The sequence below is a fragment of the Ipomoea nil genome, unplaced genomic scaffold (assembly GCF_001879475.1).
Source record: "Ipomoea nil cultivar Tokyo-kokei standard unplaced genomic scaffold, Asagao_1.1 scaffold0875, whole genome shotgun sequence".
NCBI classification, from domain to species: domain Eukaryota; kingdom Viridiplantae; phylum Streptophyta; class Magnoliopsida; order Solanales; family Convolvulaceae; genus Ipomoea; species Ipomoea nil.
Window position 1 is genome coordinate 1113800 of NW_017617303.1, and position 18833 is coordinate 1132632.

Consider the following 18833-nt stretch of genomic DNA (forward strand, 5'->3'; position numbering starts at 1 on the left):
GACCCCTAGGATCCCATAGCGCCATCACAAGTTCCCCTACTTTCTTTAGGGATTTGGATGCCTGAAGGAAGTATAATTCAATACCACCACCTACTCCCTTTTCCAAACTCAAATTCCAGTTCCCAAATTTTCCAGATACTTGTCGTTTCCCCCACCATCGTACGCTGCTGCCACACACCATCCTCGCCATTGCTACGCACCATGCCATTACCGCGCGCCTCTGCCGCACGTCGCATGGCCTGCGTCTTCACCCAGTGTCGAGAAGTCAATGTGACTCCTCTATTGTCGTGTTTCTTGGATATTTCTTGTACTGGACGTCTTCCTCGCTACTTGGTACTCGGCTTCATTTGAATATTCACTGGATGTCTTTGCTGCTTCACATTGTTCTCCCTTGCTGCTTTGTTATGCGCTTTTGATTTCTCCATGCTGCAACTGCGTGCGCCTCTTTTTTTTTTTTTTTTTTTGGAAGACAAGAATGCTTAGTGATGGGGTGTGGACCTCGGCCCAAAATAATTGAAAGAGCGAGGAAGCCCAAAGAAGAAAGTGGTAAGGAGAAGCCCGAGGAAGAGAGTGGAGGCCCAAAAGCAGTGAGGCCCAAAAGAGATCTGGACCGAGTCGTGGAGTCGGCCCGACTCCGGGGTCGGTACGAAGACTCGATCGGCCGAACAATGAGCCATTGGAGGCATTTAAGAGAGCAGTAAGAGCCCCGTCAAAGAATCGTTGGGAGGCCCAGTAACGGTAGCCCAACGGCCCTTAGAAGTAACTAGTCATCAATCGGCCATTGAAGGCCCTAAATGTATTTTAAAGACTAATGCAAGAAGGGCCTACTATAAAAGGGCCCCTCCACAAGTTGTAAAGGTACCGAAACCAGGCTAAAAGAATAGAGAAACACGTTTTCCAGAGTTATTCATTTCTTTTTATCTTTGAAAGGTGAATCCACCGACTAAGGTTGTGTTGGACCTACCTGGGCCCAAAAACCCTAAAACCAACACTTAGCCTTTTCTCACTATGTTCTTTTTGGGGGGAATACATTTTTTCCGTTGTTTGGCTAAGCGCCCTCTGTTCTCTTTGGAGGGAATACATTTTTTTCATTTTTTGACTAACTGCCAGAATGCCTGCGGACCACCTACCTTGCCTTGCCAATCCGCGCATATGGGTTGCCTCCATACTAACTCACATGCCCCAACTACCAAAATGCATGCGGACCGCCTACCCTGTCCAGCGAGTCCGCGCATGTGGGTTGTCTCCACGCTAACCCACATGCCTCAACCACCAAAATGCATGCGGACTGCCAACCCTGCCCTGCTAGTCCGCGCATGTGGGTTGCCCCCATGCTAACCCACATGCCCCAACCACTAAAATGCATGTGGACTGCCTACCCTGCCCAGCAAATCCGGTTCGCGCCTATAGGCTACTTCATGAACGGAGCAGAACCACTCACTTAAATGGCTGTAAAGCCAGCATGCATAGCACATAGGAACACATAGTTGAGGTAGCCATGGGCCAATGATGCATATCACATAGGAACACATAATTGAGGTGGTCGTAGGACAAGCATAGCACATAGGAGCACATAGTTTGGGAAAATAAAAATAATATTTACTAAACTAAGTGTAAAAGTGCACTAACCAGGGTAGCGTCTCAATGTGCTAAGTGTGTTACCTCGTAGGGTAGCTCATCCTGCGAATCAGCCATTTGGACGTACCTCGGAACCTTGCTCAGATAAAAAGGGACTATAAACACGGGCTAATCGTAGAGATCCCCACAGACGGCGCGAATGATGGTTTTATCAGGTCGGGTCCACCATAAACCGGATATAGAGATACAGAACAGGGGGGGGGGGGGGTAGGAAAATAATAGCTTCATTACTCGGGGCGCTAGGAACAAAATAGTACGTACAAAGCCCGAGGTACAGGCACAGAATAGCGGCCCAAAATAATAACTAAATAAGCTAAGGGAAATAATAAATGAAATAAAACTAAATATGTTACCAATAAGGCTCAAACCCTAGTGTGCTAACAAGGGCTTGAAGACTCAGACCAACAGGCAAGGAGAGGATTGGTAAACCAAGGAGTGCCTTTAAAAGTAAAGGAAGGGTGCCTATTTATACTGTTGAGTGATTCACAGATGGTCGACAAACGGACGGCATCTGGCAGCATTCATTCTATACCACACACGTGTCTCCCCCACTACCTTGCTTCCAGCGCACTCCCATGCATAAATGGAGCTTCCTGCCCTTTAATCCATAAGATCTTGATTGGCTTGGTGGTTTAAGACTTGTGTTGTTATGCTTGAGGTCGTGAGTTTGATACCCCCTAGTAATAATTCTAATAATATGTTGCTCCAAGCTTCCTTCTTTCATTAGCCCAATAAAATTCCATTATTCTTATTGGGCCAACACCTCACCCATAAAGATGGACACCCCGCTTGAGCGGTTGGGCCAAGACTTTTCCAATAAAATGGACCCCTAGGGTCCCATATCCCCATCACAAGTCCCCCACTTTCTTTAGGCATCTGGATGCCTGAAGGAAGTATAATTCAATACCACCACCTCCTCCATTTTCCAAACTCAAATTTCAGTTCCCAAATTTTCCAGAAACTTGTCGTTCCCCCACCATCGTACGTTGCTACCACATGCCATCCTCGCCACTGCTACGCGCCATGCCATTACCGCGCGCCTCTGCCGCACACCACACGTCACATGGCCTGCTTCATCACCTAGTCTCGAGAAATCAAGGTGACTCCTCTATTGTCGTGCTTCTTTGATGCTTCTTGTACTGGACGTCTTCCTCGCTACTTAGTACTCGGCTTCATTTGAATATTCACTGAATGTCTTTGCTACTTGACATTGTTCTCCCTTGCTGCTTTGTTCTGCGCTGTTGATTTCTCTATGCTGCACTTGCGTGCGCCTCGTCTTTTTTTTTTTTTTTTTTTTTTTTTTTTGGAAGACAAGAATGCTTAGCCATTTCTCCCTCTGTTCTTTTTGGAGGGAACACATTTTTTTCATTGTTTGGCTAAGCGTCATCTGCTCTTTTTGGAGGGAATACCTTTTTTTTTCATACTTTGGCTAAGCGCCCTCTGTTCTTTTTTTAGGGAATACATTTTTTTCATTGTTTCGCTAACCATCAGAATGTCTGCACACCACCTACCTTGCCCTGCCAGTCCGCGCATGTGGGTTGCCTCCATGCTAACCCACATGCCCCAACCACCAAAGTGCATGTGGACTGCCTACCTTGCCCAGCGGGTCCGCGCATGTGGGTTGTTTTCAAGCTAACCCACATGCCCCAACCAAAAAAATACATGCGGACTACCTACCCTGCCCTGCTAGTCCGCGCATTTGGTTTGCCCCCTACTAACCCACATGCCCCAACCACCAAAATGCTTGCAAACTGCCTACCCTGCCGAGTGAGTCCGGTTCGCGCCCATAGGCTACTTCATGAACGGAGCAGACCCACTTAGAGGTGAGCAAACGGTCGGTCGGTTACATAACCGATTGAAAAACCGACTGTGATTTTTGACCTTCATAACCGACCGAAACCGACCGAAAGTAATACTATAACCGACTATCGGTTTTTGGTCGGTTTCAATCGGTGACCAAAAAACTAAAATTTCACAAACTATTCAACAATTAATAAATATAATTTAAACTCTCCAAAAATCAAATACCAAATATACTAATCAAATGCAAACTGCTAAAGTCACAAAAATTCACACGTTACTTGGCAGAATGATTTTTTTTCTTTGCAAATCAACTATTAAGTTTAAAAATTAAAACTACCTAATCAAATGCAAACTGCCAGAATGTATGTTTTTATAACTTATAAGTTTAAAATTTGAGTTTTTGATGAAGTTCTAGAATTTGTAAATTTTCCTAATATACACAGCATCCGTTGAATTTAGTGTGGCATACACAACATCCATCTCTTAGTAGTTAGTACCCAACAAATCATCATTTTTTGTTTGGTAGCTTCTTCAGTTTCCTCAAATGAACAACACCTGAGAGTGAAGAGGCGAGGAGGATTTGATGATAACCATGTGATGGAATAATATAATATGCATGCCATATTATTACTATTATTATTATTGTTATTATTATTATTATTATTGTTGTTGTTGTTGTTTATAATAATAATAATATAATATATTAGTCAAAGAGAAGAAGTCAGGGCAAGAAAATAGGGAAGACTATAGGAAGTAAAAACTGCACAAGAATGACATTATATAAAGATTTCGGGGCCAAGCACCGTGTGCTCAGATGGCACCCGGGTTGGACTCCCATTTGGGAGGTTGTGAGTTCGTGCTTCAGTGGAGGCAGTATTGGCTCTATGTGCTTCAATAGGTCGAGAAAGTAGCTATGAACAGATACTACATTGTAATAGAGTATGCTTCAATAGGTCGAGAAAGTAGCTATGAACAGATATTATAATAGAGTATATATATGGATTTTGGATTTCGGGCTGCAGACAAAAGGGATCACGCCAGTGTTAAATATAAAACCTCTTCATTCTATGGCCATGGCCTCCCTATGTACGTGTGCTACACCTACAAATATAATAAAGGAATAAACCCGTGGTTTCACCGCTTTGGTTTCCACGTTAAATCCTTGTGTTTGTTTACTAATTCCTTGCAATCACCATTTTATCATTCATATTTTCTTATGGAGATTATTGTCCCATATAATTAATTACATAGCTCGGAGTCAATTTTCTCCATCATTGGTGCAAATGTTGAGAGCGGTTGTACAAGCTCGAGTGTGTTCTCCATCTCATAATGACAAATTACGTTCTTCATACTACCCTCATTTCAATTTATCACCATTGAAATATAGTTTCGATTACCGGATTATGGTGAGTGGTGACTCCGTACGTTGACGCCTTCCGTCCCTTGGACGGTTACCAAGAGCGATATGCTTTGCCAGTGCTCCAATTGGTTTTCTCCTCAGTTACCTTCCACCTTTTCTATTCTCAAATCCAGAATCTCTAACATCCAAGGGACTGTTGCTGTTGCGAAGGATGGCGACGACCAGCAGGACATTTGATCCGCACGTCAGATCGGACGATTTCTCGCAGATTCGGTTAAATCCAGCTGAGAGATTTTTACTTGGAGGAAAAGAGAATTGTTGGTCGAGAGAGATCAGACCAATTTATCGTCGGTCGGTCCCGGACTGCAAACCACGCGTTTAACTCCTCTTCCAGATTGCCACCATGTAGATCACAGCGTTCTCGTGATCTTTTCATCAGATGAGAAGTGCACCCGCTTCGACGGCTATAATTATTATCATTGAAAATGGCTCGATGTCGCCGCAGCCGACTACGCCCTCGATCACCTCGTTGCTGCCGCCGCATCGTCGCCAGAATACAAGATTAGAGTCGACTCAGATTTTAGATGAGATAGTTGGTTATTGCTAGGACTTCCGCGACAAGGAGGGCCAAACTGAGTCGACGCAGAACTCTCCAAGCAAACTCCAGAGTACCGAAACTCCATAGCGCCTCTTCTTGTGAAACCATTATTATGAGGTACTTGTCAGTGAGAGGGTTTTTTTTTGCGTATCCCATTTCTCTGTATCAATTTGGAATGCCATCTCTCTTGTACGTTGCATGGGCTCCAACTTCACCGTTGGACAACGTGCGAGACTCCCGGTAACGGTGATGCCGGAGTGACGACGTGAGCCAGCAGAACGGCAGTGGACTGGAGACGGATGAGTTTAGATCAATATTGGATCTCCATTGACATTTATCCAGCTACGATGTGTTCCTTGAGTATTATTCTGATGAGATTTTGTGCAGTGGCTGGGCCCTTGTGGCTCAGCTACGTGTCGTTTTGGACCAAGTGTTACGGGCCCTTGTGGCTTAGCTCTTCGGGATCGTCTTGACGCACATTTTGGCTTTGATTTCGTTGAATTTGGGTTAAAAACAAGTGTGTTAAGAAGGATTTTGTGAAGAAATGTTACACCGTGCATATTTTGTTAAACTCTCTGTGTTTGAGAAATTGTTGATTTTGTGATCAAATAATGATCTTATTGAGTAAAGAAGCATGATCCTTTGAGAATAGGATTTATTATGAAAGCATGATTAAATTGTATTATTTGATCAATGAGAATAGAAGCATACTTGTTGAGTGAAATGTATAGAAATTGCTATTTTGCAAATTGAGCATGATGATATATCCTTGAATACTTCATGTTAGTGTATACATGATTTAGAAGCATGTTATAGAGCATTTTGGCATTTCACATGAATCATATTTCAAAGATGCATAAAGGGCCAACGTGAGTCCAAGAATACTTTCAAAAACCATAAGCATGTGGTATACCATTCTTTGATGCATTGAGAAGTAATATAATTGTTGCATGCATGAGATTGATGCATGAGAGAAATAGTTATGTATCATCTATATCGATGAGGTTTTGGAGAATACCGTTTGGACTATGTTCCTCTCGGGAGATATTATGGACAGTGCGGTCCCAGTATATGTAACGCGGCGTATTCCCACGTTACGAGGTTGGAAACTTCCCGCCGGGCTTGGAATCCTGGTTAGGGGGGGGGGGGGTGTGCACACTAATAGTTCGATACCTGATTCCACAGAGTTTGAACCACGAGATTGGTTTAGTAGACGGTAGGATATATTGGGTCGGAATTATGCCGTTCCCGATGGGATAAGTCACACTTCTGTGAAACCCTAAGCCGTCTACGAGTATAAGAGAAAGAAAGAGAGTCAACAGAGACTCAAGTATGAGAGTCAATATAGACTCGATAGAAAGAAAGAGAGTCAAGAGAGACTCGAGAAAGTAACAAAGAAACCTCCACAGAAAGTACTCTATTTTATATATGAGTGTATGAGTATATTATTGCACTAGATTGCATATGAATATGAGTATATTGTTGCACTAGATTGCATAAGAGAATGATTATATTGTTGCACTAGATTACATAAGAGCATGATTATATTGTTGCATGAGATTGGATATGAGTATGAGTATATTGTTGCACTAGATTGCATAAGAATATGATTATATTGTTGCACGAGATTGCATATAGGTATGAGTATATTGTTGCACTAGATTGCATAAGAGTATGATTATATTGTTGCACGAGAATGCATATGAGTATATTGTTGCACTAGATTGCATAAGAATATGATTATATTGTCGCACGAGATTGCATACGAGTATGAATATATATTTGCACTAGATTGCACAAGAGTATGATTATATTGTTACACGAGATTGCATATGAATGTGAGTATGTTGTTGCACTAGATTGCAAGTATGATTATATTATTGCACTAGGTTGCATACGAGTATGAATATATTGTTGCACTAGATTGCATAAGAAACATGATCGTAATGTTATACACGTTTGTATACGAATAGAGCTTCGTAAAAGATTATTATTTGAGAAGTTTAACTAGAGATATTCCCTTGAGCATGATTATTGTGATGTAGTAGAAGTTCTACTTAATAAGTTATGTGATAAGAGTGTGGAAGCATGTGAACACCTGAGTTATATAGTCTTTTAGCATGATTCAATCTGTAAGCATGAATTGCTTGATAAGCTATTTGAGAAGTCTATATGTTGATGAATCTACGTGATCAGTCTTATACATATATAAGCATGCCAGCTGTTATTATAGGGTGCAAGCATCTAGACAGAATACGATAATCTAAAGATGATTTGAGATTAGCTTATTGATATAAAGATATCAAATGTTTTCCAAGTATATGCTAGAATGCTTTATAGGGTTGAGTGTGGCTATACTTAGCTTCGTGCTAACGGGTGTTTTTCCTGTTTGTCTATGTGTTGCTTGCAAAACCCCTTTCAGGTGGGCCCAGGAGTGAGAAGAGATCGAGTTAGAATAGTCTCTTAGTTTGAGCTGTCTAAACTCTAGTTTCTTTTTATGATGACACTATGGATTTAGAATTATGTTTTCATGTTGGAGAATGATTGTAGACTGTTTTGGGGTGACGTATTTCCCCCTTACTTATCCAGTTATTACTTTTAGTTCCCAGACTTAATCGTATTTGTAGTTTTACCCCGTTTGCCTATGCGACCACCCAAGAGTGGTGGTTGTGGCGGTGACACTCCCACTACTCATCATCTAGATTTCCGCTGCTTAGTTTATGTTAATGTCTATTCAGAGATGTAATTAAGAGTTAGAAAAGTGGGGTGTTAGAATGCCTATTTATACTGTTAAGGGATTCACTGATGGTTGACAAATGGACGGCATCTGGCAGCCTTCATTCTGGACCACACACGTGTTCCCCACCACCTTGCTTCTAGCACACTCACATGCATAAGTGGAGCTTCCTGCCCTTTAATATACGAGATCTTGATTGGCTTGGTGGTTTAGGACTTGTGTTATTATGCTTGAGGTCGTGGGTTTGATAGCCCCTAGTAATAATTCTAATAATATTTTGCTCCAAGCTTCCTTCTTTCCTTAAATTCCATTATTATTATTATTATTGGGCCAACACAAAATCGATAAAGATAGATATCCCTACTTGGACAATTAAACCAAGACTTTCTTAATAAAATGGACCCTAAGGGTTCCATATCCCTATCAATTATAGTGAAGTTAGTTAATTTATTGATGAATATTAAGCATTATCATATGAAAAGCTGATCTTTCTCTACTTTTACATGGAAATTCTTTTTTGTTTTTTCTTTTTTGTGATAATAACATTTCCTTTTCATATTTGTTAGTAGTTGAACATGAATTAAACGACATGTCATAAGTTATCGCATTTTTATCACTTCTTCTTTAGTCAAATGTCATTAAAATTTTAAAAAAATAGCAAGTGTGTCATACAGGACTTATTTAGGAACTTATAGTTTATTTTAAGCTATTAATAAGTTATAAGCTTTGTTTTGTAATGTTCCCATAATAAGTTCCTAGCTTAAAATAAGAACTTATTTTGAACTAGCTTCCTAATTTTTTTTCCATCTTTATCCTTATTATTTTAAAGAAATAACATTATTTACCCTCCCCAATAAAAATCATTCTCTTTTCCTTTATCAACTTTCACCGCAATAATAATAATAATAATAATAATAATAATAATAATAATAATAATAATAATAATAATAATAATAATAAAAATAATAATAATAATAATAATAATAATTATTATTATTATAATTATTATTATTATTATTATTATTATTATTATTATTATTATTATTATTATTATGGGATGAAGGAGATTCGCAACAATATTGCTACTTCATTATGGAATGCTAGATCATGATTATGCTAATAGTTTTATTTCAAATTGTTATTTTTTTTAAGACAAAATGTTAAATTTTAATATGTGAACAAACTACTTTAAATTTTTTGAAGATGTCCTTTTTAGTCTTTTTAAATTTATCAGTTTATCAAAAAGCTAATTTTACCGAATACTTTCAATCATAACAGCTAGCTTAACAACTCTTCAGTTTTTCAGCTCCTAGCTTATAGCTTTTCAGCTTTCGGCTCATTTTCAGCTTTTAGCTCCTAACTTATAATTTTTTAGCTAAATTTGCCAAACAGAGCCATACTTCAAGAATACATAATTAACGTTAATTTCAATCAAATTAAAAAAAAAAAAAAAAAAAAAAAAAAAAAAAGAAGAAGTTAATTTCAATCACAATATCTTGACACATTTCAATAATGATATATTAAATCTAATCAATTTTAAACTTTTGGTTAATTTTTTTTTTTAAATTACGGAGAAAACTAAATTAATCTATCTAATCATTTCACCATAAAAGATATTTTTTTATTCTTTCCAACAACATAAAAAAAAAAAAAAAAAAAAAAAAGGCATGTACGTGTTAAAGTCCATTCTAAAAAATAACTAAGAAGGCAACATCATCATTTGGAGATTAAAATGTGGCGTCTTCTTTGCCGTAATCTTAAGGCTCCATTCTACTTTATTTATGTGTGTTAATGATTTTGCTTACAAAAAGCGTACATGATAATATTAAATTTGTCTTATTTTACAGTGAGGTGGTAGGGACATATACCGTGACATATATATATATAAAAATAGTTGACAACATATAAAGTGACACATGCATCAAGTGTTTGTAAAAATGGACTTGTACGTCTAAAGTACTCAATTCAAGTGTACACTTTGTGTTGTTTGTGCAAATGGGGAATTTTGGTGATGTTTAAGACAACATTTCATTATTTTTGTTGTTTTCAAAATAACCATTCAATCCTCTAACACATTGATTCTGTGAATGAAAAGTTTCACTTAAAAATTGCTTTTAACGACCGGATAGGTTCTATTCTTAATTGTCACAAATATTAGATGAGAAGTTCGGGTTTGGGTTGGACTCCTTGTTTAAGAAAGTGTACAATTTAGTGTTTAACCTCGGAATTAGATTGGCTCGATTTATCTCTTCATGGACTTGGAGGTGGGTATATAGAGTCCATGATATAGTCGACGAAATAAAAAAAAATCTGAGTTATTAAAAATATAATAAAATAAAATAACTATTCAAATAAATTGCACTTGGAATGATTAATATGATAGTATGGTGTAATGCTTTAATTGTAAAAATTTTGATTTAAATGTGTAGAGGTCTAATAGAAATAGTTTTACCGTTTTAATCTTGTCATTTTTTCGGAGAGAACTTTAGTTAGGAAGAAATTCGAAAGTTAAAGAATAATTTTAAAAAATACCAATTATGTTTATAGGAATATAAATTAACATGGCTATGAATTTGAAGCATATTATAACTAAGAAGATCCAAAATTTTTAATTTTTTTTTATTGTGCATAAAAGTTAATTAGCTTCTTTAATATATGCAAGAGGCCAGTTCAATTGCTATTGAGTATTATAGAAAATATTTGGCAATTAACATATAACGAATTATGTTAGTTGATAGTTAATACTAAATTCTGTCAACTATTTTGATTTGGATGTAGTGTTAATTTTTTTATTTTTATTTTTTTATAAAAAGTGGTTTGGTAAATTAATTATTTAATTTGAAATGGCAACATGTAAAATGGCATACAAAAATATGAAATTAATCCAAGGCTTGTTTTACGCACAGTATAATGCACTATGAGAATCAATTTTTCATTCACATATTATTTATTTTGTGTTTATAATATATTGGAATAAGGGTCAAATAAGCCATCGAACTGCACATAATAATGTAATTAGGTCACTGAACCTAAAAAATCAACAATTGAGTCCCTAAATTAACCAATTTTAAACAATTCTTCAAATTTGTAGGTTTCCAACAGGTTAACAGGTCATCCTCCCAAATTAATTATTTTTAAAAAATAAAATTTAAAAATTAATTATTAAAATTTAAAAAAAAAAAAAAAAAAAAAAAAAAACAGATTCCAGCCGGAGGACCAAGAATCTTCTTCGTCTCAAGCCTTCGTCTCTGGCCATGGAGACCAAGAGTTTCTTCGTCTCCGGCCGGATTCTGTTTTTTTTTTTTATTTATTTAAATAATTAATTTTTAAATTTTATTTTTTTAAAAATAATTAATTTGGAGGATGACCTGTCGACCTGTTGGAAACCTTCAAATTGAAATAATTGTTAGGAATTGGTTAGTTTAGGGACTCAATTGTTGATTTTTTGGGTTCAGTGACCTAATTGTATTATCATGTGCAGTTCGATGGCCTATTTAACTCTTATTCCTAATATATTAAATTCATCATCATAACTAAGAGATTTAGAATCCACTTTGACCGAACTGAAATTAAAAATAGATCTCTTTTCAAATTAATATTTTCAAATAACCACTTAAAATATCAATTTATACAAACTTCATTTAAAATATAAATTTCATAATAGTTTAACTTTGCTATTGTTGTTCTTGTGAACTCGGCTAATAACTCAAAAAGAAATTTGCGCACTTACAATGGCATTATTAAAATGAAAATATATATGGACTAAATATGTTTTTAAGTTTTATATTTTTAATTGTTATATAGATATAAATTAATGGCCAATTACCTTGTGGTCTAATGACACCAAGTGGTTCTCTCATCATTAGTTTGAGCTTTAGTGAGAGCGATATTGACTCTTTGTGGTAGTACTAAAAAAATATAAATTAAAGGTTTTTTATTATTATATAGACATAAATTAGTGGTAAAATAAATTAGTGCACAAAATAATTTTTTGAACTAAATAAATTTATATTTTGTCAAAATTATATTGCAAGTGTCTCAACAGAAATGACTGAGTAAGTAAAATATCATTCTCATATAAAAAGATTACGAGAGTATAGAATACACTTCATGATATTATAATTATATATATTATTAAATTCATTCAAAAATATATATATTATTAAATTATAATTAATTAAGAAAGAGTTGTAAGGCACTTTCATCTCAATGTCAAGACGTGTCATCAACCACAAAAGGTTCTAGACCGTCGTACTTATACTTGCTAGCAACTTCATATTTTGGATAAGGATTAAGGACTACACTAATATATAAAAATTGTAATAATAGATGCTCATTTGGGGTATTCTTTTTTCAAGAAAAGGAAATTTTAGTTTCAAACATATTTGAGTCTTTTAATGTTATGGACAATAATAAGTTCCTTTTCCAAATAATTCTTCCATTTATAAACTTAAAAAATATTTCTATATTTTCAAATTTTCCATTAATATTAAATTTTAATTATAATATATTATATGATGAGCAATATCACAGATTATTCTTATGGAGTTATGGGGTAGGAGTACGATTAATAGACATTCAATGAATGAAAGTCAAAATAGAGTAATCTTAAGAGCATCCTCAATAGCTTGATTTTTGTACAAATTTTAAGATGCAAAATAGAAGAGAAGGAAGGTGCAGTGCAAGCGCTCGACTGGACACTTTCTTATGTGCTTCACGCGCACCAGAGGAGTCTTTTGTTTTTTTTTTTTTTTGTTTTTTTTTTGTTTTTTTTTTTTTTTTTTTGAGTGAGGCCACTTTTCTTCTAAAAACCAAGTTCTCCTGCAACAACCCAATACCTTATCTCTCCTCTCTCTCTCTCCTTCACATAAGCATTTCAACCGGCCATAACCATAGGGATGCTCTAACAATCAAACCGTCTTTTGGTGATCGGTGATCCGAAAAAGAAAAAAGAAAGAAAAGAAAAGAAAAAGTAAAAAGGTTAATGGCACGTTTGATTCGCAAAATAAGCCTGGAATGACATAGCATTCCCAGTAATAGGTCTATTCCTTTGTTTGGTACAAATTTTTATTCCCATGAACAATGTTCTTGGGAATGGCTTATTCCCCTTGTAGGGGGATTAGCTATTACTAGCGCCCCCCTGGTATTAACCTATTCCTGAGTTCTCAGGAATAGATTTTATATTTTATTACCACCATGGCCAAACCTTGGGTCCAATCGTGTATGTTCTCTGACCCAGACCGATCACCAATTGGACCACCGGAATTAGCGGTCAGAATGAGTATTGGGAAGGCGTCGCGAGAATCATTTACTCCTCGGAGAACCTTCTTTGCATGGGATTCAAAATATGGAAATTTCTTTTTTGGGATACAAACCAAGGAAGTTGTCCTTGTGATTGGCGACATTGTTCCATAACGCCAATGCAACATTATTAAATAGAGGAGAAAAGAGAGAGAATACCAACGTATATACACCAACAATACAACTAAGAAGATATATGTGATGGAGACGTCCTTGTAGTGCTCAGCTATGGTGTCGAGTTTGCAGGGGACTAGGAGGATCAGCCAGGCATACCGAGAGAGATAGCCGGCACTGGAGACTCGTCAGCGTCGAAGACTGTGAAATATGACTCCGGTAGCCAATCGTTAGGGGACTGGAGGAGTGTTGGAGAGGATTTCGGAGAGTACGTTGTTATGATCGGCAATCGATGTGAGATAATTCATTGCGTCGATGGTCAGAGAATGAATTCCGCCGCCGGCCACCGTTGATTTTGTTGAGTCCTTCTGGAAAACGGTTTCAAATTGTGCCAACCCTGTCCTGATAGCGTCACCCCTTGGCCATCACCGGCAAAGCCTCCATCGGCAATGCAAGGCTCGAACCCCCTGACGTTGCAATCGGAGGCCGATTGTCAATTCGGCCATGTCGGTCACTTCGCTGGGCCTCCGCGATGATCCCAGGAGGTCGACTGGAGCCTCCGCCAGCTTGAGCGATCGCCGGGACCTCCATTGACGAAATTGGGACACAATTGCAATTGGCCTCCAGAGTTGTGCGATCACTCCAATTCTAACGGCGATGGCCTGGGGGCGAACGTACGAAGGCTCTGGACGGACGAGGGAGATGATCGCCAGCCTTATTATTATTATTATTATTTTGTATAAGGGTAGTTATGTCTTTTACACATATATTGCATTTCTATTCCTTAAACCAACCAAACACGGGAATAACATTCCTACAGTTTATTCCTTCACTGAACCAAACAATAGAATACAATTTCTATTCTATTCCTTACATATTCCATTCCCTATGTAATAGTATTCCTATTACCTCAAAATTCAATCTGCAAACCAAACGTGCCATAAGAGTGGTCGTTAGTTTGCGAGCACTTTGATACGCTCAACATACAACTTGTGACGTGTAGCATGCGCTGCGCTGGGGCACTGTTGGTGCGCACAACGTGCAACAACTCATTTTCTTTTTTTTTTTTTCCTTCTTTTTCTTCTACGAGCCCATAAAAATTACTATAACCTTAGTTTATTTTTTATCTCTCTATCACCCTCAATCAATTAGTCTAATATTTCAGGGCTTGGGATGCCCTTACAGCTATTGTCGGTGTACAAATTGGTATATGTAAATAGACGTTAGAAGTTCCATTCAAATTTGTTGACAAAATTACCAATTTCGAACACCATTGTCTTCAATCATTGAAGGTATCTATAAAAGTGAGGTGAAGATGTGATTGCCTCCACTTGCAAGTTGCAATCAAAAGGGAAAAATTATATAAAAATTTGCCCACAAGAAAACATTTATAAATAAATAACAAAGTACCTATTCTATAAGGGGAAAAAAACAAAACCCATTTAAACAACTCAAAATAATGAAGTAGCAATACATTGGGAGAAGAATCATTGTTGTACCAAAAGGAAACTTACAAACATTTAGATGAGAAATTTATGTATAATTGAAATTACCATTACACCCCTGCATTTAAGGTGTTTTCACATTATTTGCCACTCCACTTTTCAAATCTACACTTGCTCCCCCTTTCCTTCTCATATTTCTTACTTTATATGATATGCCATTTTTTTTTTTTACTTTTTGTACATAAAATTCTATCTATCCCTATAAGATTCAAAATACATGAACAGTAATTTTAAATAAATATATTATATTTGAGTGGGAAAAATAAGTTATAAAAAAAAAAAAGGAAAGAAAGCCAGAAAGGCAGCACCGCTTGTTGTTGGGCCCCACAGCTTAATCATCGGACTGATGGGTAGGGTGTAATTCCGTTTTTACCCTTGATTGTATCCCGTAATAACTAACGTACCACTTGACGAATTTTCTTAACCCGGATGAAAGATCCGTGGTGGGTTTGTACCCGAAGTCCTTGTACGCCAGGCTCACGTTAGCATGGGTGAACGGAACGTCGCCGTTTCGGGGCATCTTGACCACGTTCTTTTTAGCCTTGATGCTCAACAGATTTTCAAGAATCGACACCAGCTTCCTCACCGACACCGGCGACGTGTTCCCCAGGTTGTACACCCTCAACTGCGCCGGCCCTTTCTTCTTCCCGCCGCTGCCGGTGCTCTTCTCCGCCGTGTCCAGCGCCCCCACGCACCCCTTCACGACGTCGTCGATGTACGTGAAGTCACGCGCCACCTCCTTGTCCTCCTGCGTGACGTACACGTTGATCGGCTTCCCCTGGAGCATGTCCTTGGTGAAGAAGAAATACGCCATGTCGGGCCGGCCCCAGGGCCCGTAGACGGTGAAGAATCTCAGCCCGGTTAGGGAGAGGCCGTAAATGTGGTTATAAGTGTGCGCGATTTCCTCGCCGGCTTTTTTGGTGGCGGCGTAGAGGCTGGCGGGTTGATCGGTGCGGTGGTTTTCCGAGAACGGGACTTTAGTGTTGAGCCCGTAAACGGAGCTCGAAGACGCCCAGACGATCGCGGGCTGGGGGTCGGCCTTCTTGGCGACTTCTAGAAGGTTCACGAATCCGGCGATGTTGGAGCTGACGTAAGAGAGAGGATTCTGCATTGCGTAACGAACGCCGGCTTGTGCGGCGAGGTGGAGGATGTGCGTGAAGGGGACAATGTCGAAAAGCTTGGAGAGTAACGGCGCGTCGTTGAGGTCTCCCTCCACGATGAAGATCTGGTGCTTCTCCAGAAGCTTCTGGCGGGCGCGTTTCAACGACGGATCATAATACGCGTTAAAATTATCCAGCCCCAACACCCCATCCCCGCGCTTCTTCAGCGCCAGCGAGCAATGGGACCCAACAAACCCCGCCGCGCCGGTCACCAACACCGACATCCCGTTCTGCCGCCGCGGCGTCGCGGAGCTCTGCACCTGCTTCTCCCACGCCGCCCCGCCGGAAAACGTCGCCGCCAGCAAACTATGCCCCGTCGTATGAAGCGCACGGCGGCGCCCCCCGCCGGAGCTCTCCGCAAGCGGCGGATAATTGATGGTGAAGAAAAATATCAGAATCAAAGCCACCATGAGAGTAGCTCTAAAAAGCAACTTCGACGAAGCCGCAATGAGCTTCGAGCTATTCACTCTCCTTATATAACTATTATACCGCTCAAGCTTCGAGTTCTTACTGGTATCTGGCGGGAACGCCATTGATGAAATTTAAGATGAAAGAAAGTATTAAGAGAAGAGAAGAAAGGCGAGGAAAGCTGATCGGCGTAGAGCTATCCCCTGAGAAAAAGAAGGGAGAAGAAGAAAGGGATTATAAAGCAGAGAGAAGGGATAGAGGGCGGGGGCAAAAAAGGAAAACAGGTGGTCCAGGTGGACCAATGGGGAAGAAATTTTGGGGAGGTATTGGTTGGAGGCCACTTTCTTCTTTAAGTTGCAGTATTTTAACTACTTAAGTCACTTCACCCTTCATATTATTGTATATATCAAAGATGATTGAGTTCTACGTAGTATACTTCAATTCAAATTCTTATTGTATATATATGCAAAATATTGTTTTAATTGTATTAAATTTTGGATCTCTTTTAAATTAATTAAAAGTTTTATATTCTAGTTTTGCAAATACAGTCGCCTTAAAATTAATGAGAATGTGTTTTTTACCATTAGAGACCGTTGATATGACCAAATCAACGACTCTAAAAAATGAGAACATTTTTCTGTACTTGTAGTATGAAATTTATGTAGTTGTAAAAGAGAATTTGTCCACTTGTATTGTAAAAATTGTTCACTTAGTTAATTTTTTTAAATAAAAATGCCACCATATTTTTTAACTTATATTATTCTATGCATTTGTAGTATTGAAAAAAAAACATATCCACATGTAGTACAAAATTTGTGCACATCATGTAGAACAAAATTATGCACTTTAAAATTATTACTCTTTGCACTCAGAGACGGAGGCAGTATGGGGGCAGTGGGGGCAGCTGCCCCCACTCCCCCCACCTCACCCCTTTATATATATGTATGTATATATAGACATATATAGCATTAAATGTTATATAAAATTTATATTTATGTTTAATGTATTAATAGTTAGAATAGCTTAGTTGGTTAAATTTTAAATTTAATTTTTAAAAAAGTGTATGGTCATAGGTTCAAATCTCATTACAAACACTTTTCCTTATCTTCACTTATTTATTTTATATCTCATTCCTTCTCAAGATAAATATTTTTTAGCTTACTTTTATGAATCATTTAATTAACAAATTAAATGTTCTTTTAGTTTATTTTTATGAATCATTTAATTAATGTAGTAATGTAGTATACACGTTTATATTATACTTCATTTTATTCAAATTATTTTATCGAATTGATTATGTTTCATATTTTGTCATAAATATTTTTACATTTTCACCTCACTCAAGTATATTTTTTGCTCCGACTATAACTATCGTTTAATCTATCAAAAATATTCTATTGCAATCTATTATAATATATTTTGTATTTTAACCTTATGACTGTTAGATATTTCGTAATTGATATTTCTAACCGTCATTTAAACTTCGCCCCCGCTCAAGTATTTTTCTGGCTCCGTCCTTGTTTGCACTCCTAGTATAACTTTGTGTACTTGTAGTATGAAATTTATGCACATTTAGTAGAGAACTTGTGCACTTATAATGTAAAAATTTTGCAAATTTTTGCAGTTCAAAGGTTAAAAAAAAAAAATACTAAAATGTTACCGCGTTTTTTTTTCCCTTCAACATTGATCTCAACTAATGTTACTATTTTAATATTTGGTCAGATTAATTTTGTACTAAAGTTACTACTTTGTTAAGAATTTAGGGATCAAAATTGTATATATGTATATAGGAAATAATTAAGAGACAAACAACTTAAAAGAATTAAAAATATCATCTTTCCAAATTAAAATTGTATAAACCTTAACTTACACGTTAATAATGAATTTGTTATGGATAAGATCGAATAGTAATTTGAGTTTAACTGAAAATGGTATAACGTATAAGAAACAAGTGGTATTCGATATCTTAGGAAATCCAGGAGGGTTACTAAGAACGATATTTGTATTTAACTAAAAAGGTACACAAATTTGTGGGCAAGAATTTAGCCAAAATGAGTTAAATTAGAAGTGTCCAACACACAAAATAGAGTTTTTTCGCATTTAATCACTTAATTCTTGTTTAATTTAATCACAGGTTTTCACAATCAGTCAATTACGAACACATCGAAACTAATCACGTAAGTACAGTAAGACTTCAAAAAGGTATAAT

General features: G+C 37.4%; 1 protein-coding gene across 1 annotated transcript; it reads right to left on the reverse strand.

Moving 5' to 3' along the window:
• Positions 1 to 15026: 15026 nt before the first annotated feature.
• LOC109179000 (UDP-glucuronate 4-epimerase 6-like) lies at positions 15027 to 16839 on the reverse strand. The gene has a single exon (XM_019328556.1). It carries the CDS (start codon positions 16747 to 16749, stop codon positions 15388 to 15390), a length of 1362 nt encoding a protein of 453 aa, XP_019184101.1. The 5' UTR covers positions 16750 to 16839; the 3' UTR covers positions 15027 to 15387.
• Between the last annotated feature and the right edge of the window lie 1994 nt (positions 16840 to 18833).

What these genes read in the sequence shown, in the direction of transcription:
- LOC109179000 (XM_019328556.1), bottom strand. Translation starts at nt 16,749, where the DNA reads ATGGCGTTCCCGCCAGATACCAGTAAGAACTCGAAGCTTGAGCGGTAT.